Consider the following 23,097-nt stretch of genomic DNA (forward strand, 5'->3'; position numbering starts at 1 on the left):
GCTGTGATGAAAAGCCAGTTACCATGGGTGGGCAGATGGAAGGTAGGGAGTGATCACTTGTATATACCACTGAGTGCATAATGCTTTTCTTCCAAAAATGAGACAGTTACTCGGTTCTTTTGAAGGATTCTGAAGCTCTTTTCTCACCCTACTTGGTACAAGACACCTGTGCTGCGCAAGGATGCTTGGAACAGCATAGAGGCACGTAAAGGTGCTGGACTAAACCACAGCACTTCTCTGTGACACATTCAGCATCTGTTCTTGCATCCTCATAATGAGACCAGCTCTGTTACATTAATCCTGCATTTGGAGAAGGAATCTCGGGGTGTGCTTTATCCTACATCATGACTAAAGCTAAGGTACTGCTTAAGCGATTCCCATGTGATGGATAGCACTGGAGTGAGGCTGAAGAAACCTGCCACTGCCTACTGTTGTAAGGCCTTAGGTGATACCTTGTGGCAGTGGGTATGCAAACGTAAAGTTTTAGGTCACTGCAAGCACTGCAGAAAGGGAGATGCATAGCTGCACAAACTGACCTACTTGGTTGGTTGCTCAGACACAGCACAGGCTGGAGTTAACCTTGCAGCCTGGAGCAGGCAAAACATATTATAGTTGACTTTTCATTTGAATTTCTTTTTATGTGTTTCACTTGGGGATTTTTACAGTACTCCTTGAATACTTGTCTCTGTGCCGATCCCTTTAACTTTTGCTGACACTCTGGATTTGCACTGCGATGTTGGAGTTGCCTGTAATAAAAGATGGCTCTTCATAAAGAGCATAGGACAAAGAGAACTGCAATGCGCTTTGTGTTCAGACAGTCACTCTCCTTTTGTAGTTCCCTTATTTGCCATCAAAGGGATAATTTTTCCCTTCTTTGGAACAGAATTTTCTTGACTAAGAACTAGACAAAGTGTGGCTCCAACACCAGAAATGGTTAATTTTCTAAGCAGCTCCAAAAAGGTAGCTGGAACGGAGGCTTAAACAACACTTGCTCGTGCAGCATGGAGAAATGCGATGACTGCTGTTCTGGTAGCTGCAACAGGGAGTATAGTTACGACCAGAAAAGCATTTGGAGTCCAAGAATCACCACCAAAAAACCCACTGAACTATTTTTATGTTTTCAGGACTTTTTATGGCGACATGTTCCTCCTCCTCAGGCAGTGCCAGCCCCTCTGTTCCTGAGGCTGCTAGCTTGCAGGAGGCTTTGGGAACGGGTTCTTTATCCTCACCATCTTGCTAACGCAGAATACCCTTACGTGCTGTTTCAATTAATACCAACAGGACACTTCTAATATAAAAAAAAAAAAAAAAAAGTATGAGGTTTCCTTTTGCAAACCTGTCACTACCTCTCCTTTAGCTCACTTCTCTGGGAAGGCTCTGTCCCATAGTACTCTGATCTGTTGATTCCCAATGTCTCCAGATTTTCCAGTCTGTAGCTGCCCTAACCTCACTGGGGTCATGGTGCTGGAAATGGCTGCACTAGAAATGCAAGGGTTGTAATTCCAGGCATGGCACTGTAGCTTGCCTATGAAGGAGAGTACTCCAGATCATACATGCATGGTTCTCTACAGTTATATCTATAATGCAGATGTGCTCTTTTGCTTGCCTGACTAGGCTCCAAAAGAATAGTTTTCTTGCTATTTAGCTATCACCATTCCTGACCAACAGAGTAGGAGATGATGGTAACATTCCCCTACTGTATCAGACAGCTTAAATAACTGCACTGCCACTAAATAGCTCTGAACACTGTGTTGTTTATCACCTAAGAAGCCTCTTTTTTCAAAGCAGTGCCAGAAGTCCTCCGTAACCTCAGGCCTTGTTTGTGCTGTGCTTACTTTCACAGGGAGCAACGGTCTAAACCAGGAAGATGGATAAAAGAAGAGGGAAATGCTGCCATTACCAACAGGCAGAATGTGAGCAACTGGTGTTGGAAAAGCCACTGAGTGCTGCCTACAGAGTCTGGAGGATGGCCCAAGCTTTCTGAAGCATGTCCTGATGAGTCCATGACCTCACCCACCCCTTGCTAAAGTTTCTTTAGATGCCTTCCTGGGAGGTGTGATCTTAACTATGGCTGTTGTATGTATATGTTGTCCTTCTCATGTCTATTTTTTTGGAGGAGATGAGGGAACCTTCATCCAGACAGTATTTTCCTCAGTCATTTCTAACTTACTGTAGATTATCTATACACATTTTCACCTGTGATAAATGATGAGAAGGACTAAAAATCTCTCTATATGTTTAGCTTGAGGCTGCTTTCTGTCTGAAAGCTGGGTGAGGAAGTATGAAGACCTATATCTCAGATGCTGGAATAGGGAAGTAACCCTCCTATGGCCTTAGAGGAGGAAACTGTTTTGCTGCTGTCTCTTTTTTACAGTTCTCTTTACATCCCCTTTGCAAATCACCACAGAACCTTTTCAGCCTGTTTGGATCTAGTGACTTTGTCTTCAGTAAACAGTGCTGCCCAAGAGGAATAAAGATGCATGCCTAGGTACTGATATTTGCCATAAAATAAACCTGTGTGTCATTTATAAGGCAGTAAATTCACTTTAGGGGCTTCTGCAGTTGTCATTAAGTGTTTAGCTCTACAGGAGCTCAGACAGTTCTGGCAGCTGGGAGAGAATGCTGTAAACTGGAATAGGAGAGAGAAATCCAGAAGGAGTAAATATGTAGAAAGCATTTAGAGCATTTCAGTCGAGCCAAGTTTTCCAGCTGTGGTGGGATGGCAAGGTTATCCTGGAGGACATCCCTGGGAGCTCAGATACAGCTGGGCTCTTTGTTTTCCCTTCTAAGCCTCTGCAGTTCCCTCCTTTCTCTGTCAGGGACGACAACAATGGCAGAAAACAAGAGCTGGCCTGCCTGCAGCTCCGGGGGGAGCGCAGGGCTTGCAGTCTACATTTCTCCCCTTCCTTCTTTGCACGGCCAGGCCCCAAACCTGCTGCAGCTTTCTGTATGTTACGCAGAAAGGATGAAAGGAAAATTATTCTCCCTGCCCCTTTTATGTAGGGGAAACTGAGGAAGTGCTACACTGTGACTTGCTCAGGTTTACATAGGAAAAGTTAGTTATGGGGCATTGGCTCTGTGCTTGGAGTCCTCTGTGCTGGGAGCGTACAACCTTCTCAGAAAGGAGTCCCTCTTTCTTCAAATAAGAAAAAGGGGGAAAAAAATGAGGCCTGCTAAGATTATTTTTAACCTGTTTTTTACTTCCTAACAAACGTATGTCAGACATTTCAGGAATGTCACAGCTTTGCTTTCCCTAGCTTTGCTGGAGGAATTCTTGCAGGGCTGGCACAAAGGTAGGAGACAGCTTCCTCAGCATGTAAGTCAGGCTTCTTTTCACAGCTGCCCAAATTTTATTTTCTCCAAATACCCCTGCAACATATGAATGGGTTAATGCTGCATCTTTGTGATTGGTGGAATACTGAGCTCTTGGCTGCTACTAGATTTGCCATCACTCCAGATTGTGATGAAACGTCCTTTTAGCAAAGGTGTTGCTATTAAAGTCACAAAGAAGCATAAACTTTATATCTGATAAATATAAAATCTGGTAAGTCTATCTTTCCTACCTGCTTACCTCCATAGCCTAGTCTCCCTTTCCTTTGTTTCAGCTTGGAGACTGCCCCCTAGTCTGTTAACTGGAGGAGGAAGGGGATTGCCAGGTAAGAACATCACACTCTGAAAATAAATTTTCATTTGAGCTCTGTGCTACTGCAAAGAATGAACTTTCACATGGTATGAAGCTCTGGGGGCTACGCCTATGAATAGTCCTCCATCACAGCAAAGGTTGGTGTGGGGCTCTGAGCAGCCACAAGTGGATTTTCTCAGTCTCTATAACTCTCCTTACAGCAGGTATTTTCCTTTGAAAAATGCTGGTCTCCGTTGAAATCTCTCAGTCAGCATCACCTTTATCTCTTCATACAAAGTTTTGCCATTAGTATTTCACAGTGGCTCTGATTTGGGCTCTGGTTTATTGCAGAACTTCTATCAAGGAAGACCAGCTGCTGGCTTTCCCGTCTTGAAGAACACTGAGATTTCTCCAATTTGAAATGTCACCTGGAATCAGCCCTCTTTAAAATAAGCATTCTTTATGTATTTAACAAGCAGCAAAGTAGAGCAGGAAGCTTTATTTTCCTTTGTAGGTTGGCATGAAGGTCAGCACCTTCTGTAACTCCTCAACACAATCCCAACATTAAACCCTTCTTAGGAAAGGAGGAAACCTGATGGAAGCCTGCACCTGGTAACAATCAAGTCCCAAAAGAATTCCTGAGCTTTTGGTCCCACTTTTTGAGATGGGCAGGGGTACATGGGGCTCTAAGAAATCTCAATCATGGCTGCAGAACTTACAGCGGGGCAGATCTATTAGCGCATGGCCACTGTCTGGGGAACCTCTGAAAGGAAAAGCAACTTTTAAACATCTGTTGGCTTGCATGTGATTTACAGCTTGATTGTGATTTACAAGGGGATCCCTTGTTGATTCCACCTGCAGCAACTTTATTTCCTATGGTAAATTTGGTGTTGGCACAAGGGAAAATGGAGGCTCCAAGGGAAATTCTTGACTCCATCCCTGCTGCTGAGGTGTTTGTGGTAGCTGGATGTGAGGAAGGTGTGGGACGTCTGGGGGGCAGGCGGCACAGCTCAGCTCCTGGCACGGCATCCAAGGCTTCATGTCACAGAGCAGCTTCTGCCTGTTTCTTGCTGGTAATGTATCAAAAGGCGGCGTGTTTGATGGGGAAAAAGCAACTGAACTGCTGAAAAGTGACTTTCTTTGCGATGCAGACATAGAGCATTGTGAGGAAACGCTTGTATCGCTGGGAAGAGGAAGGTGAAGGAAAACCTCCATCTCGGAAGAAAGCAGCTGCCTTTCTTCGTGGACGAAGGAGCAGGTATGGGCACACTCAGTGCAGATGCATAAGTAGTTTCTTTGTAAACACACAGCGAGCTCTTTTCTCTGCCCCTTCTCGTGTCCCCCTCACGAAGGAAAAAAGCCCAAACACAAAACCAAAACCAACAGACGAATGTCTCCAGAAAGCGCGAGGAGCCCCGAGTCGAACCGCCGCTCCCCGCCAGGTGCACGGCGCGGGCCTGAGCGGGCGCACAGCTCCTCCCCGGGCCGCGGCGCGAGCGGGAGAATCCCAGCCCCCTTCAGGGAGGCAGGAGTGGGGGGGGCAGGCGGAGGAGGAGAAGGAGGGCCGGGCGCGGCGCCTCCCCCTTCCCGCCTCCCTCCCCGCCGAGCGCAGCGCCCCGAGCATGGAACCTGCCTGAGACGCTCGGCGGGCTCCGCTCCGGCAGCTGCTGCTGCGGCACAACATGGAGGCGGCGCCGCCGCTCCTGCTGCTGCTGCGGCTCCTGGCCGCCTCGGTGCTGCGCTGCGAGCCGGGCTGGGCCGGGGGTGAGTGCCGCGGGAAGGGAAGGGAAGGGGGGTGGGGGGAGCGGCGGCGGAGTGAGCTTCTGCCCCTTTTGTTGGCGGAGTTTGGAGAAACTTCCCCAGAACTCCGCCGGGGAGAGACGCGCACATGGACGGGCCGGGCAGAGCGGGGCTCCCCGGGGGCGGCTGCGGGAGGGCGAGGAGGCGCGTCGCGTGCCCCCATAGCCCGGCTCCTCCCGGCCTGGGGCGCTGGGGGCCCCGCCGCACGCAGAGGCCTCCCGTCCCCTCCTCGCTGGGCTGCTTCCCCCGGGGACCGGCCTGCGGAGGGGGGCTCTCGGTGGCCGCGTCCGGTTGCAAAAGAGAGACAAAAGTCGTGTGCGCGTCTCCCCCCCGCCCCCCCTTCCCCAACGCCGCGCTTCCGCGGTCCCGGATTTCTGCGGGGTTTGGAGGCGCTGGTGTCGGGTGTCGCTCACGGGCGGAATCCGAGGCTCGGCGAGGCTGCGGAGGGGGGTGGGGGAACGGCGAGGCCCCCCCACGCAGCCGGGCTCCGTCTGCGAGCCGTGGGCGGCGGGCGGGCGCTGGGTTCCGCGGGGCTGAGCGCCGCACGTGCGGGGCTCCGGCTGGGCGCTGCGCCTCGCTGCGGAGCTTTGCCGGCCGGCTGGGGAAAGTCGGCGGCGCGGCCAAGGAGGGCAGAACGGCACCCCGGGGCCTCTTTTATTGGGCCACCCACCTTTCTGAAGCGGCTGCGGTTATTAATGCTGTCATTGGGAGCGCTGACCGTTGGCTGCTTGTATCGCCGCTCTCTATTTTTAGTTGGAACTCCATGTAGGTGCGTGTTCCGTTTTGCTCGTTCTGTCCTGTTTATACGAGGAAGATGTCCGTCTCAGAACGTCCGTTCTTCTAACTCTAGCCTCGGTCTTGCCAGATAGTTTCAGAAAACCCATTCTGAGCGCTCATGTTAGTGAGAAGATGTTCCTACTTGAGTGAGTTAAGCTATGCAGCTTTAGCAAGAAAGAAGTGAACTCGCTGTTTTATGTGGAGGGTGAGGAGCACATGGTGTTCCTTGGGGCTGCCACACGTTTGCTTGTTGGTCTTACAAACACGTTTAAAATATTTAGTGTCCTTTGACTGGATAGAAGAATGTTTTTACAATAAGGGTGATGAGGCACTGGCGCGGGTTGCCCAGAGAGGTGGTAGATGCCCCATGCCTGGAGATACCCAAGGTCAGACAGGACGGGCTCTGAGCACCTGATCTAGCTTAGGTGTCCCTGTTCACTGGTCCTTTCCAATTCATGTGATTCTCTGATTCCTCTTTATTAAGGAGATAGACTACTAAAAGTTAGGTTAGTAGCGTAATTCAGTTCACGGTGACATTAAGTTGTAATTCGGAGGATGAATTTGATTCATCTCATTGTAGAGGCAGTGCTTCCATTATTGTGGCACTGAGTCGCTGCCTTCTAGACGTGTTTGTAAAGCTGTGACCCCTGTGAGCCCGAGGGATGAGCGTGCTGTGTGCACGTGGGGCAGAGCAGCTGTGAGCATGCTGAGGAGGCTCCTACTTCCAGCTCCCGGCCCTGTGAGCAGGCGCCTGACTTTAAGGGGCTTTTACCTCTCAGAAGTATTTTGATGTGCTTATCTCACAAGTATGTAAATAGATCTCGGCAGGATCGGGGATGTGCTGGAACTGCTCTGGTGTTGAAGCTTCTGCAAAGTTCAACTTGGTAGAGTGGGTTTGGAATGCTTTGGCTGTGAAATAACTTTACTGTGGAGCAGTGTCCTTGCTCTGTACGTGGTCATGGCAGGAGTTGGTTTTATTAATGTGGCTTGGAATAATGATAAACCTCTGCAAGATGTGTGTTGTACTGACCTGGAGGTGAGGCAGAGTGATTGCTGCACTTGGTGCTTCTGTGGAGGGAGGGTTCTCTGCCTCTGAGAGTTTCACAGGAACTATGGCAAGGATGTATTTTTGTCTGAAAATATTTAAGTGCTTAATGCTGTATAGCAGATGTTTTATGTCTGGCTCTTAAAAAGTAGAAGCGTTTGAAATAACTCTCGTTAAAACGTTACCTTCAGCAAGAATTGCTCTTAAATTCACTGGAGCTCGGTTAGCTGCTGCCTGTGGTGTGCTGTATTGGGAGAGCGTGATTTTCTTTAATGGAATGATGATTTGCCCAATACCAAGACATACAGAATAGTGACAGCTGAACAGAGGAGCGTGCTGGATCATCACAGAAGCTTGGAGCTTGGGATGCACCGTGAAATAAAAAATGCACTTGAGCACAGCCCTTACAATGGCTTTTAATTCATACTGATTTTCTTGAGATAATGTAAAACTGATGAAACTTCTCGCTGTGCCTAAGTGTGGAATGTAGCAAGATGGAACACGTGCTTAATTTGGTGACGAGGGAATGCACTGTGTGGGAGTCCCTATGACTTCAGTGCAGCTTCAGTCAGTCCAGCATTGGCTCAGGGAGCTACTCTGGCAACCACTGCCAGCACAGTGCAAGTCACGGGCACAGGTCCTCTGGGTGAGAGAGGCAACACTGGAGCTTCAGGCTTAACCACGAAGTTTAAGTTCATATTTTCACAGCGCTGGCTGTGAATGTCTCCAGATGAAGGCTTTCAGTCTCATTCAGATACGGTGTCTGAACTCATTTGCTAAGTCTGAGCACTTGAAATTTACTCTCAGGGTAGCTGTTTACATAATGAATGCATCAGTCGGACGCATAAGGTCAATACTTCAGAAGACTGGGAATGTATTTCAGTAATAGCCCAGTGTGAATTCCGTCGTTGCCTTTTGCCATTTTAAAAATGTCTTTTTTTTTTTTTTTTTTTTAAACTCAGCTGCTTTAACTTTTATTTTACGATTGTTTTTACTTGCTTATAACGTAATAGTAAAATAGGCCTTGGTGTTGTTCCAGCAGTGAATTTTTTTTCTATCCTGCTTCTTTCTTGGATAATGCAAGCCAAGGTGACTTGTAACAAACACAGATTGTTTCTGGGAACTTGTTATGTCTTATTGTTATGGTAAGGTCTGTCTGTAACAACAAATAAATGTTACAAAATTTCTCCTGGAATGAATACTCACATGGCTTACCAAAGAGCCTCACAAGGGAGTCCAATGTGAATTTGCTTCTATTTAGCCAGTAATGCAAAATTGAAAGTGTAAATAATAATAACAATAAAAAAATAAAAAATGGCTTTAATGGCAGCAGTTCAGTTTGTTTACTTTCACGTTATGTCTGTATTTTTGGTATGTGTAGCATATGGTATGAAGGCAGCCTGTCTGCTTGGGGTAGGGAGCAGCCTCTGAGTTGATGTGTTAGCTGCACATCATAGGTGACTTTGTTGCTCCTCATTATAAGACACGTGGACAATTTGTGACCAATTGTGACAGTGTTAGCTGAGGATGCTGGCTGGCCTAAGCCACGTGCTGCAGGGGCACTTGGGACGTTCCAGAGAAGTCAGAGGTGTGCCAGCTGGGCGTTCTGAAGTGGGAAATGCTTCTGGAGAGCCCTGTGCTTGTCAAGTTAGCCCAAGGAAAATGTCATGACAGAGTCAAAGAGCAGATTTTGAGTTTGTGGGAGACTAAACGGTTGTAGTGAGAGGAGGAGAGAGAACTGGAAGTATGCCCAAGAGAGAGCATTGTTCCGTACAGTTTTTTGTTAGAGTTTATGCGCCAACAATTCTTTCGGTTCCTTCTTGTACTTGGAAAGCTTAGAATGAGGAACTCACCAGTGCTTCATCTTGGTGGTTTCTGTTCTCTAAAGAATAGACTGGAAATATCTGTCAAGCCACAGGATTCTACTGAGAAGTTCCAGAGAGTTCCAAGAATGAGTGCTGGGTGCGGAGGGTCTGTGTAATAAGCAGGGGTTTTAGTTTAGCTGTTGTTCCCTTTGCTCTTTTTTGGCTTGTGCTTTACCAGCCAGCGCAGGCACATGTGAGGTGGTTGTTCTGTATTAATGTTACATCCATGGATGACTTTTGCAAGGACACCAGTAAACTGACACATCCTTGGTTTAAATTGATTAGTTTGCTCTGGATGATAAAAGAGTTAGAGCAACCAAACCCACTTGTAAGCCAATAAATACATTATGTTAATGTGTTACGTTAAATTAGCTTCAAGGGGACAGGCCTACAGGAATATTTCAAAGAGCATCAGCTACAGTATTGCTTCATTTCAGAGTGCAAAGGTTTATTGCAGTGGACAGTGCTGACAGCGTGTGCAGTAAGGAGTTCCTGGTGCAGCTGTGAATGGTCTGAGACCATTGAATATTAGTATGTGTGTTTAAAAGTACCCTTGCTTAATAGCAAAGATGTTGAATACTCCTTAACTCTTTCGGCTTTCTGAAGTGTTTTAGGTTGTTTTGAATCATCTGCTAACCTAGCATCCATTATTTATCTTTAATACATAAGGAAGTGGAGCTTCTCCAGCATAAGTTGACTTCCTTTAGTCGGTAATAGAAGTCCTTGTGGGCACAGTTAAGGTTTTTGAGCTCTTGTCTTTCTGTGGAGCCTATGTAGGTATAACAGGCAATTCTTTAAGGAGACTATGAAGTGTGCTGCTTGTGAGCTATCTTGAAAAATGATGGATTGTTCTGTTCTGGTGAATTTGCCTGTGTGTTAGCTCGTAGTTCTCCCCTCCACTATGAAAAGTGGAAATGTGGTCAGTTTATTTCAGTCTTTATCATGGTGAAACAAGTATATGAACGGCTTGATTTTTTTCAGATTTTTCTTGGGAGTTCCTGTTAAAGGACAGGCACTGCCCTGTGAAAGTGAAGCTGTCCTAATGTGAGGGTTTTCTTTCTTCTGTTCCCATTGGTTTGAGGTTTGCGTGGGGTGGCAGATGCTTGGTTACTTGGTGGGCTCCTTAAGGTCTCTCCATTTGGCTCAGTAGTCGCCAGAAATTTGTGATGATGGTTTCATAGAATCATAGACTAGCCCAGATTGAAAGGAACCCACAAGGACAGTCGAGATTTTGGAGGTTCTCTCTTGCCCCTTCTTTAGGTTGTCATGAGTGTATGTTGACTTTAATTTCTCAGTGATGTTGCATTAATTTAAACCTCCTTTTTACAAGTGGTTTATTACACATGATAACGAAGTTGATAAATTAGCACTGATGGACTCTGGATGCTCAGACTGCAAGAATGGGACAGATCTAAAGGAGGAGAAAGCTGCAGGTGAAGACAGAAGCTTGGCTTCTTCTTTCTGTGGTGTTGAAGAGTTAGCAAAGCCAGAGTGTGTGAAGCAGGCTTTGTCTGCTTGGTGTTTCTACACCTCTCAGCTGATGAGGAAAATTTGCTGATTGAGTGGACCTGCTGAGTTAATTTCTTGGCTTGTGTTCGGGAATTGGATCGTGTTGCTGCAACACTGTCTTGTATAAGTTCATTTTCTTTTCCACTCTTCTGTGCTGTTGTAACTAAACCAAAGGGAAAAGGAGTGGAGAATGCAAGAAAACAGTGCTGCTGTAACCTAAGTATTTTTGAGGGGTCATTTTGGAGTTGAGAATTTATTTTCAGTTACATGTTGCAGGTTTTTAATTACGTACCAGTTATGTCTAACAGCAGTGACCCACCTAAATCCTTGTCAGTAACTCAGCATACCTTCTGTGCAGGTTTCAGGTTTACCTGGATTTTGGGCTCATGCGCGTTTTGTCTGGTACTTGTACTCTTCTTGGCCTTCATTTTATACTAACACATTCTGTTCTGTTTTTCCAAATTAAAACTCTCCCAACTGGACTTCAGAGTGGGGAAAATGTTTAAAAGAAATGTAATTAAGTGCTACTTTTTATGCAAATCTTCATACTATAAAGTGTGGCTGTGAGGAAGCTAAGAGTTTCTTCTTGTAGTACCATTATAAATTGAGAGGGATATTTGACTGAGACAACTCTGACAGTATGTGGATCAACTGAGACAAAATGCCTTTGTCAGACTTGTATTGCTTCCAGTTAGCCTGAGCTCTGGATATCCTGGCCTCAAACTTCTGTGTCCGGGAACTGCACTTCCTGCCCCATTTCTGCCATTCCATTTTCTCTAGGTGACTCTAAGTGACCTGGCTTTGCCTTTACTGTAAGAAGATGTGCTTCCTCAGTGAACTTGCTAGGCTCAAACAGATAGAGTAGAAGTACATTTGTATTAGTTTTTCATTTTATCATGAAGGAAGTGAAGTAGGGCTTGGCTTTGGAACGACAAGTTGTCTGCTGATGACAGTGAATAATTCAAGAAAGAGAACAAATGGAAGGCAAAGAGCTTTGCTGCCTGATGTGTAACTACAGGGGATGTCTGTGTAACATACCTAATATTCTTTCTTAGCGCTTGTAGCTTAATACAGAAGCCAGAATGCTTGAAGAAGTCTATGAAATAGCAGCACATTTTAAATTTCAAAATTAATCCTTTGTTTTATAGATGGTGTCACCTTTAACCACTGAACCGTAGATTACCAGTTTTAAATGCATATCTGTCACACTGTATGTTGTGGATGTTTTGCCTGGGTTTAAAGGAGCTTTAATTTACATAACCTTAGTTATAATTCTAAAACAACCAAGAAGCTCAGGTTATAGTTGCCTGGTGGTGGTGGTAGGAGTAAATTCTGACGTAATTTCTCTTATAGATCACTCTCATCTTGCTTTTGATTTTTCAGTTTCCCCTACATGTGCTTGAAGTATATGTTTGTTTATTGTTTTATTCTTACTATTTTTTAAGGGGAAAAATGCATTAATAGCAGAAAACTGTTGAGGGCTTACCTGGATGTATCTTTGCAAGAACTGTGAAGGCAAACTGAAGCGCTGTGTTAGTGGTCACAGCCTCAGATGAGAGGCAATAGGATGAAATGCACGTGGGTAGCAGTCTCCGCTTGGAAGGTATACACAGCTGTGGGTGATTAAAAGAAGTCTGTACGTTTTCTACGTCTTCAGTAGTTGAGTTAAAGAAATCTGTGCTGTGGAGAATTTTTGTCTGTCTGGGATTTAACAGCTTGCTTTTTCTATCTGGATTAAGTTAAGGCTATGACTTATCCGTGTGCTAAAACTCAGTTTGCAGGTGTTGGAGCGCTGGAAAGTGCATATGCAGAAATAGTTAAAACATCTGGATCCATTTTGACAGTGAGATTGAGGGAGGGTGTGGCTAATGCAGGCGTCGTTGCCTTTGGCCTGCCTCGAAACCTGTACGGACCTGGATCTTCATCTCTCCTGATCTGTGTTCTCGATAAACCCCCTTCCTCCCTGATCCCCCCCCCCATGTCAACTGCTAAAAGAAACCGTCACGCCATAAGGAGCCAGGAAATATTCCTGGGTGTTTATTTTTTCTTCTTTTGAACAGAGTAGATCCAGTATTCTGGAGGGGTTATGACTGAAGTGAGCTCTGTTGTGCCTGCAGATCAAACCTGCTCGTGGCAGGGGTTGGAGTTCAAGGATCTTTAAGGTCCCTTCTAACCAGGGCCATTCTGTGGTTCTGTGCCAATTGAACTTTGAATTGTATGCTTGACACTTAGTCAAGTGTTTGAGGTGTGCTGCCATGTCTTTGCTACCCGATGAACTCTGACAAACAAGTACTGCAGATGGTTAACATTTCCAGAGAAATTCTGTCTGCTCATAGCCAGTTTGTGGCCAAAAATGTGATACACATTGCGATTAATTTTCTCTTTGAAGTGTTTTTCTGGCTCTGGTCATTTCCATTGATCGTTACTGTTGTCTGACTGCAACTGGAAATGATACCTGGCTGGGAAGGTCTTTACTTGAAAGGGCAGAGAGGCTGTCCAGTTAGCCTAGCTGCTTTTGGGCTTCTTGTACGCTACGAAGGCAACAGAAGGCGACGTGTTTGCTGGAGCTGGGAGGCTGTAGTCCTTCTGCTAGAATGAATCTTGAATGGTTGTGACAAAATCCATGTGCTGGGTGTCTGTTAATGCTGAGGTCATTCTGCTGTTCGCAGATTTCACTGCTTTAAACAGCCTTCCAGACATTTATGGAAAGCGAACGCGTTTTGCCTGAGCCAGAGGCCTGGAAAATGCCAGGGCTTTATTTAGTGACTGGTAGTTGCTCTGAGTTTAAATGTGCTACCAGATAACTCAATTCCCCAGGGCAGAGACGGATTTGCTCATAGTTCTGAGAAGTGCTGACACTGGCAGAAGAAATCTCTTGCAAGGCCTTGGCTGGCTCATGCTGAAGTATGTGCATGGGGAAGGGTGTGAGGTGTTTGAGAAGGGGATATATGCCGTATATGTCTGTGCCTGTGTATGTGTGAGTGTGGATATAATATGTATATATGTTCTTATGTGCTTAAATACTTGGTTAACCAGTTTCTCCTGCTCTGTTTTCTTCTTTCATTCCAGTGGTTGTGTTACTGAATAACCTTCTATTTCTGGGGGGTAGGGGGGGAATAAAAATAAGAATAAAAAACCTTGCTTTTTACGCAGACTTCACCTCCATATCTGTATAAGTAATTTTAAGGAGAAAAGTTTTGCAGTAACTCAGTGTTGGGCTGGAACTCAGCATGCCTGGTTTTGTTCTTGGTGTTGCAACTGCAGTCTGTGAACTCCAGCTTTGCATCTAAAGAAAGGTGACAATGATATATAGATGATCTCTCTGAATGCATCTTGGAGTGTTTTACACAAGAAGCACCTCAGAGTAATCTTTTCCTATACATATGTTTTTTAAATAACCTTCTGGCAATAAACCCGCTCTGTTTGACTGCACTTTCACTGCATGGTGTTTCGTTACAAGAAAATAAGGCTGCGCACCAGCAAAACTGTACGTAAAGGATCCCAGAAAAGGCAGGAAGATGCGTGTTTTATTAACCAAAATTGCATGCATGATCATTTTTGTGCAGCTAAATCTTTGATCTTGCATAACTATCACCTTCCAAACTCTTTATTTGGTAATTCCTGGATGGTGTATCTTTCTCCAGTATTGGTAGTGTTTCTTCTCAGTCTGTAAGTTGTTCTAGGCAGGGCTCTGGTGTATTATCTTTCTTTCTACCTGCTTGCTTTCTGCTATTTTCCCACTGTCTGAAGAACCACGATTGCTAAAGGCTGTAATGTGTGTAGGTGGGTAATTAAAAACAGTGGTCAAGAGAGCTCTTGGAAACTTGTTGGGTTACTTCTCTGAGCAGGATGATGAGACAGCATCACTGAATGGAGGAAAAAAAAAAAAAAACAAGACAGAAAACCACCACCCTCCTTTTCCTGGCAGCTTGAAGAGCCAGCTTGCTTTCCTTTCAGCGTGTGGTTCTGCCAATTGTGTCTGACCCATAGACTTGGTGAAACTGGAGGAGCTGCAGCATAGTCGGTGTTTGAGGGCTGTTTGGCTCTCAGACTGTCGCACAATGGAGGGAAGATGAGAAGGTAGAAGTGCTTTGTTTGTGACTTGTTTTAAATTGCCTCTCAACTTGCCTGGTCTGTGTTAATGTCTTCATTGTCACTGAACAGATTTAAGTGATCCAGGATTCATTTACTTTGGGGATTATCACCTCAACACATGCAGCCCTTCTCCATCCTGCTACAATAATTACAGCTCATGGAAAATCTGGCTGCTGCTCCCCAGGGTGTGGAACTGCTGGCATCTGGAGATAGAGCACATCTGGTGCTGGTCCTCAGAGGCAGGGGTCAGCCAGCCAGAGCTTATTGCATGTGGGGAATGATGCTGGTGACTTATTTTATCTGAACAATGGCTAGGGGATCCTCATAAGCATTGGCCTCTCACCTCCTCTTGCTTATTCTGAATCCTTTCTGGTTGTTTTTATTTTTATTTTCCCGAGGAAGTCTGTGCAGTGAGGGAGGACACGGAGTGCTGTTACATTCTTGATGCAGCCAACCCAATACCTCAAGCCACTCCTGCTTCTCGGGACTGCAGCTCCTATGCAGTGTCTACAGGCTGCCAACCCCAGCCAGAAGGCAGCTGGGACGTATTGGTGCTGGAGTGTGTTTGTGCTTTTCTGACTCCTAGATTCCATGGGATTGATGTCCTAGGGACATGCGAGGCAAGAGTTTCCTTTTTGAAGGAGGTGCACTTTTGAGAATGTTTGAGGAATGTTCTTGGGACCTGTTTATGTCACCTTTCTTGTGTGGATTCTAAGGCTTTTATGAGGGAACAAAACTTGCTTCGTCCGAGCTGGAATATGAATTCAAAATTGAGCAGCTATTCCAGAAGAACTCTCCCAGGAACGCTCTTATTTTAGAATTGTTTCCACACAAAGATCTGTTCTGAAATACTTGACTGTAATCCTTTCCCAGCATTAGGCTTGGAGCTTGCTTCCAAGTATAGGAGCTGGGACTGTGTAACAGGCTCAGAGTATTCAATCTGAATATCTTCTGGTCTCATCGTGATGTAAACTCATTGACTAGCACAGCTGTTTATAACATAACACTTGTTTGCATGCTTGTTGACAGCCTTTTAGGACCTTCTCGACCATTAATGCTGGTTTCTGAGGAAGGATGCTTTCTTTCCTGTATTTCTTCTCTGAACATATAGCTAAGGGCTTACAAGAACATCTCTGGGGCCATGTGGGAAGAGTGCCTTCTGGGCACGTGTTTCTGGGGTATGACACTGTCATTGCAGGGGTAGATGGAAGGATTAGTTGAATAGACAACAGAAAAAGTAATGCTTGGTTTTGGAGTCCATGAGCAGGACAGGTACACTCAGAGGAGTGGCAGGAATTTGTTCTTGTAAATTCTGTTCTTGCATTTCAGCTGCTTGTCTTTACTTCAATTCCACAGCTGTTAATGGGGAGGAAGCTGTTTAACACTTTCTTTCCAATGCTCACTTTGAGACACTAACTGCAATTCTTTTTTTATGGTCTGTGTTGGAAACCAAAATGACTCCATGACTCTCTTCCCTGTTGTGTGATTGCCATTGCTATTGCAAACCACTTTGTTGACAGGACCTCATCACTGCTTCAGTAAAACTTCATGGCAGTTTGGAGGCCATGTACCATCTGGCACTTAGGAAATACTTTTGCAAATCTGCAGACTCAGGCATCAACAGGTGTGTGGAGAAGGTTGCAGGGATGAAAATGCACCTTGTCAGCTGCTGTGCTCTGCATTACAGTTGTATTCAATGCTTTGTCCTGTATAACTTGTCTGCCACTTCATTGTGAGGCAGAAGCAACGTACTGAACTCTGTAACAATCTCTAGGAGCTATCCAGGAAGGAGAATTTTGACTCTTTTTTTTTTTTTTTTAACTGAAATGTTGGTATGCAAGAATGAAGCAGTTAAGCTTAGTGGGAGGTGGGTAAGCATTACCTGCACACACTTAAGATTGTAAAAAAGAAGCCTTAGCACTAGTTTGTTATTATAAAGCCTGAACTAATGTTGGCTGTTTACGTAAAGGAGTGGACTTTGCAGGGTTATTTTCTTATTTAAACATCAGCTGGATGCTGGGAACCAATTACTGTGAGTGTTTGAGTAAGTTGTGTTTGCTTTGCATGCTTGGCAATGTATTTCTGTCATTTAAAGTTTTAACAGCTTGAGGTATCCAAGCTCTTCAGAACTTCAGAACTGAATTGGGTAGGTAAGATAGGTACTCTATTAATTATTAGTATGGCATGGAGTCAGATGTATACATGGCCAGAATTGAGTGTTCTATTATCTTCACTTGAAGAAACTATGACTCAAGGAATAGCAATCAGTTCCAAGTCCTATAATAAATATTGCCTATTCTTAGAAGGATCACTTTTGCTGGAACATTAACAACTAGATGTGTCTGCAGCAGGTAGTATTCTGCTCCAGTTTTTCTCCCAGGTCCTGTGGAGCATACGTGAAATGTGTGATCAGACTCTTTGCTTGACGCTGCATCTTTTCCAGCTCTGATTCCACTTGGTGAGCTGTTGTCAGTGGTGCGTTGCTGAGGCAGTCATGTTTCAAAATGCTTTCCCGTGTCTGAAACAGCATGAAATTCATGTTAAAAACTGATCTCAAAACAAGAATCCCTGAAACTTGTCCATCAGCAACTTCAAAGGACAGTTTTCCATACAGTTGTAAAATTGGCAACGGCAAAAAAGGCTCTATTTGAATTGCACACAGAACTTTACATGCAAACCCCAAATAGCCCAGAATTTGGTTTATCTGCAAGTTGCAGTTTAGATTTTAATTAAGTTTTTCTTCTTCCCTGGAGTCCGACTTGAGATTGAAATTGCATGCAACAAGTGGTTCTCCTGTTGCTTCTTATATGCTATACAAAGGTGTGGTTTTTTTCCCCTTCTTTCTTTCATATCCTTTTAAAAAAATAATGATAATAATTGAAACAATATTTACACGTAGATTGAAGTTGCAAGAGTGTCGTGCTGCTCAGTGGATTGACCCTGTACCCTGTTGGGAACCTCTTCTTAGCTAACTGTGGCTTTAAGCCTGAACAAAAAGGAATTTGGTTGCAAAACCTGGCATAGTTTAGAAAAAGTGTTTCAAAGGGAGTGTTTTGTCCAGTGGTTCTGTCTTGGGCAATACCCAGCATCGTGGTCTGTGCTATGACAACACAAAAATGTGTGGCCACACAGCAAATGAGATTTGGAGGACTGGTTGGGCTGAGAGTAACCTCCTCCCATTACAGACATTACCTTTTGTTTTGTGGGATGGTTTCTCCTTGCTGTGGATTCTTTTTTTTTTCTTTTCTTTTTCCCTCCCCTATTTTTCTTCCTCTCCTTCATCTTTCCCTAACCAAATTGTTTTCCTCTCTTGGTTTACAGAAGTATGACAGCATAGCATACAGCTGGGGAAGGAGAGCTACTGGGTGAAAAGTGATTCAGCCACAAAGACAGCTGTGTGTATTTGTCCTAGCACTGCCTGGAATGAAGTTAATTTTCTTCTTAGTAGTTGGTATGGTGCTGGGTTTGGGATCTTTGATGAACAGAGTGGTGATAACACAGTGATGTTTTAGTTGCTGCAGAGCAGTGCTTACACAGAGCTGAGGATGTTTCTGGGAAGGAACACAGCCAGGACTGCTGACCCAGACTGAGTGATGTCCCACACTGTGGATGTCAAAGGAGGAGAGGGGGATGTTCAAGGTGATGGCATTTGTCTTCCCGAGGAGCCTTTCCATGTGATGAGCTCTGCTTTCCTGGGAGTGCCCAGACACCCGCCTCCGGATGGCAGTCAGCAAATGAATTCCTTCAGAGAATCAGGGGCATCGAGGAGGGGAGGGAGAGAGACTTCTTCGTGATATGGGGCAAAGTATGATTTAAATCAATTTTTTGTAGTCCAATAAAATTGTGATACTGCAAGACGAATGGTTTAATGGGTGTGACACGCTGAACTTTGAAGGAAGGGCAATGCCACATGTTTCCATGCAATTCAGATGTTACACAGCCTGTGTTGTTTGTTCTCTGTTCTGTGTTGGCTTTTTTTTTTTTTAATTCTAAACTCAATGTGTTGTTTTTTGCAAGTCTTTAATTGTTTGTTCTGCACCTCATTAGAGACAAGAATGGCATCTTGGAGGATCTTCTGAGGAACACAGAAGTGGAGCATGTGTTTGCATTTACAGAGTGATGTTACAGGGGGTTAATTGTATGGATTTAGCTGTTGTGCAGGAGTAGATAAATGCTTTCCTCTTTGATGTTGTGTTGCTCTGTGGTGTGTCTGGACAATTACTGCATGAGATGAAACTTTTGGTTTGGAGGCTTCAATTTAAGTAGCCTTAAGAAATGTTAGGTGTCATCCGATGTCAGGTCTTATTACCGTATTGAGCGTGTGTCTACTCATGCACACAAGTATGTATTTGTCTATGTGTAAGAACATACAAGGCATTTGGGGGTTTTATAAGGGAGGGAACGTAATGCAGTAATTAGAGGGCACCTTATTATGTATTCATATATATTTATATATTTTTATATATTATTCGTTTAGTTTTTCACACAGAGGGTGGTGTCACACTGGAACAGGTTGTTTGAGGAGGCTGTGGATGCCCCATCCCTGGAGGCATTCAAGGCCAGGCTGGATGTGGCTCTGGGCAGCCTGGTCTGCTGGTTGGCGACCCTGCACATAGGAGGGGGTTGGAACTAGATGATCATCGAGGTCCTTTTCAACCCAGAGCATTCTGTGATTACTTACTTACACTATGTTTGCTCTGTGTCATGCCATAGTGCTTCCTGCCAGCAGGAAGCAGAGGTTGCCCCAGCTGAGCAGGTACGTCAGACTGAGGTACCCTAAGCTTGGGATGGGAGCAAAGGGCTTCTGTCAGCTGTGCTTCGAGTCTCTGCTTGTTTGTGTGGGCTGGGTTGGTTTGTTTGTTTGTTTTGGTTTTTGTTCTCAGGAGAAAGCTGAGTTTCATAAAAAGCGAGTGCTTTTGCGGTCTAGTTTACATCTAGTCTTTGGTGAAGGTAGGTTTCCCTTTAGTTTCCAGTACTCTGGTCTGTCAGCCTTCCCTCTCTGTCAGACAGTGTTACCAAAGCTGAGTGGGTGCAGACACAATCCTCAGTTTTCTCGTGATTCATTAATGAATTTTGAGGTGATGGTGTTGTTTTCTTTGTAAATTCACAGAAACCTTATGTTTGGGTCAAAATATATTTTGAAGGAAGTCTTCCCTGCCTGCAGTGTATACAAAGAACGGCTCTTACCCTTCACTTGTAAATGTGTGGGTTAAGCTATGCTCATATCAACCCCCTGTTTTATTTTAAGAAGGTAACTTCTGTGTTCAGTCATTATGGGTCAGACCTGGAGGAAGTTACTGATAGACGCACGGTTGTTTGCTGCATCTATTTCATGTTTATCAGCAACCCCTCGCTGCAGGAGGTTGTACAGAAAAGGTTAAAATGCAGGTGTTAATTTCTCACCATGCACAGTTGTCTGGCCTGTTGAATGTATCGTATCTGTCACCTCTCTAGGCTGGAAATATGGCTTTTAGGCTGTGGGTCTGTGGCTTTCTGTATCAAATGGCACACTTTTTATTAAGGAAAACGTATGTAGAGGAGGGCAGAATCCACAAAACTGCAACTTCAGTGTGCTCTGCAACAACTAGACATGGCAGAGATGGGAAAGTTGGTTGCAGTAAGTTTTCTGTGCTTAAAGGGCATTGGCTGGGGCAGTAGTGCTCTGGCCATGAGTAATGCTGTGTTAGATACAAGGCAGTGCATTGCAGCAGTGAATGTGTTATCTGTATTGTACCTAAGTTACGTTTCCCTGTTTGGCTCCTGAATCACAGCAGGATATTTTTTCCTCCTTTTTTTTCTATTTCTAAAGCATAGCATGGAGTTGGAAGTGTTTGCCGAGTTGTGCTTGGTGGTTGTTTGTGAAAGTACTGGATGTTTTCCAGACACGAAGGGAGATTGCTTCCTGCTCTGAGAGGCGTGCAGTCCGCAGTTATGTCTGCGCTGCTGAAACAGGTGTAGTTATTACATTGATAAAGCCGTCTTGCTGTAAAAATCCTGATAGAGTCAGTGCAGCTCCATGCAGCCGATCAGGTGAGGAGTGAAATAACGACACTGGCTTTTCACTTTCTTTCTTTTTTCAAAAGTTTCCTTTTCTCTTCTGACATTTTGGCATTGAAAAAGCACGTTACGTCTCAATGTAATAATTACATCTTTCTCTTTAGCAAGGTGGACGCATTCAAGTAGGATAGAGGAAAGGGTTACCATGTGCCAAACAGTATAATGAGATCCCTGACAATCACAGGTTGTTTGAGTTAGCCTTGTTTTAGTATAAATAAAAGCATTTTGCTCAGCCCTCCATGATGCCGCTTCCTTGTGTAATGCTAATAGGCTTGTACCCTTCCTCCTGCAGAAATAAGGGTTACTTTGCTGACATAATGAACTAATAAAACAGAACAAACAAAACCCCCACCAGTGGATGTTTTGTCACCTGTGTTCTTTGAGCAGATTCAGAATTTGTGTTTTAATTATTTGTGGGAAAACCACCTGTGTTCCCATTTCCCTGCCTATCCTTCCAGCAGTGTGCTGCTTACGCTTGTGGTCTTCTGATTTTGGAGATGGGCCAGGTGTCTTTTGATTACCAAAATGGCAGCTTGTATCCTTGTTTTACTTTGATCTGACACTGGCACTCCTTTCTGTTTTTCTTTTTCTTTTCCCTTTTTTTTTTTTTTTTTTTTTCTTCTGCATTTGAAACAATTTCTCTTGTAGTGTAGCCTGGGAGTTATTTCTTTTGGCACTTTAATTTTCTGAAACCAGAGAATTGAGAAGGTGGAAAAACATTCAGTCATATTTTTCTTGATGCATTGTACATCAGGATCCATGTGCTATTCGCAGTACACCTTATCCAGGCTGCTTAAGGGTTGGGACGGTTGGGTGACTAAGATCTTCCCTAATCCATTTGCCATAGAAAATGTGTGCCTTTCATTATTCTAAACTTCGGACAATTTTAGTTGGATAATAAAAAATAAAAGGCTTATTCTGGCTGGACAGAAACCGTGGTTATGGTTCAGTGCTTCACTTGGCTCTTGTGGGTTCTCATCTTGGCTCTGCCATGGGTTGCAATGGGCAGCCACAGGCAAGACCCTTAATTCCAGCCTTCTGTGGGCTTCCTTGTGTTCTTTGTCTTGTGTATCTAAACAGCAAGTTCTTCTTGTTGGCAGTCTTTTACAGTATGTCTGCATCATATCATTCAGGGTGAGAATCTCCGTTCTGATTTCTAGCTGTTACCATAAAGTATCGTGTAAAGCTTGTGCTTTTCTTCCTTTTTTTTCTTTTTTCTTCCCTCCTATTATTTCCTTTCAGAGGAACATACTGAATTCCTTTTCATTTTAGACCTCTTTTATGGGGAACTGAGAGGTTTTTAGACGTGCATTTCCTTTCTTGTTTGGAAAAGGGAGATATGTGTTGGGTTAAAACAATAATTAGGCCTGACTGTTTATACAGGTGGGAGAGCATTTGGGCAGAAGAGAACTTCTCAGAGTGAACTGGGAAGAGAAAAATAACGGATTTTTTTTTTTTTCCCCTTTTAACCTGCTGATGAGGTAGAGGTTCACAGAAGCTTTCTAGTGTTTGACAACTCTGTGGCAGCTCCTCCTCTCCGTACAACAAAGATGGTGTTTCTTGTGCTAGTAGTAAGTCTTTGAGACTCAGTTGAAAATTTCAACAGGTATATAGGCATAACTTAAAAAGAATGGAATAGAAATCAAAGGTGAACTGTAATTTGTTGTAGGTCTACGGTGGGTGAAAATATTCTGTAATCATAATTTTGTGAATATGTGGGTGGCTGGACTGGGGGTCAGACATCAGATTTGCATTATCCATAGCTGCTCACATACTTCAGAACAAATGCTTAACTTCTCTCTGGAGCCTATTAAACAGACTGGTTAATTGATATTAATTTTGTTTGTTGTTTGCTCAGACCATGTTTGTGTTGATCTGTTCTGATGTGAAACTTAAGAAATGAATGGCTTCAGCTTATATGAGTTTGTGTGCCTGGTGTTCACCCCGTTACTCTGTCTTTGCAAAGTGGTGAATGGTGAGTGAATTGCTTATAGAATTAAGTGCGACCCTGAGGACTGCAATAGGAATGGATGTTCTTGGGGTCATGGTACTGGTAAACCACTTGATGGATTATAATTTAATTTCCTTTCTACCAGACATCCTTGCGCAACCACTGTTTAAATATTGCCACACTTTGCATTGATTCTGAGAAACCGTTTCATACCTTAGAGATTTATAACATACTGACATATTTTTTCTACTAGAGCAAGGCACTCCTTTCAATTCCATAACAGTGTTTACTGTTTTCAAGCCACACTGGAGCTATCTGTCGGTTGATTCAAGGCACTTGTCTTCGTGCAAATTAATATAGCACTGCACATGTAACC

The 23,097-nt window shown here is 44.3% G+C and overlaps 1 protein-coding gene across 1 annotated transcript in view; it reads left to right on the top strand.

The window, feature by feature from the left end:
- The first annotated feature begins 5,195 nt into the window (after positions 1-5,195).
- LRP5 (LDL receptor related protein 5) overlaps positions 5,196-23,097 on the top strand; it is a 135,935-nt gene continuing 118,033 nt past the window's right edge. Inside the window, exon 1 of the mRNA XM_085224402.1 lies at positions 5,196-5,386. Coding sequence (XP_085080528.1) covers positions 5,305-5,386 — 82 coding nt within the window. The 5' untranslated portion in view covers positions 5,196-5,304. The remainder of the gene's footprint in view (positions 5,387-23,097) is intronic.

The sequence above is a fragment of the Meleagris gallopavo genome, chromosome 5 (assembly GCF_905368555.1).
Source record: "Meleagris gallopavo chromosome 5, MGAL_WU_HG_1.1, whole genome shotgun sequence".
Lineage (NCBI taxonomy): Eukaryota > Metazoa > Chordata > Aves > Galliformes > Phasianidae > Meleagris > Meleagris gallopavo.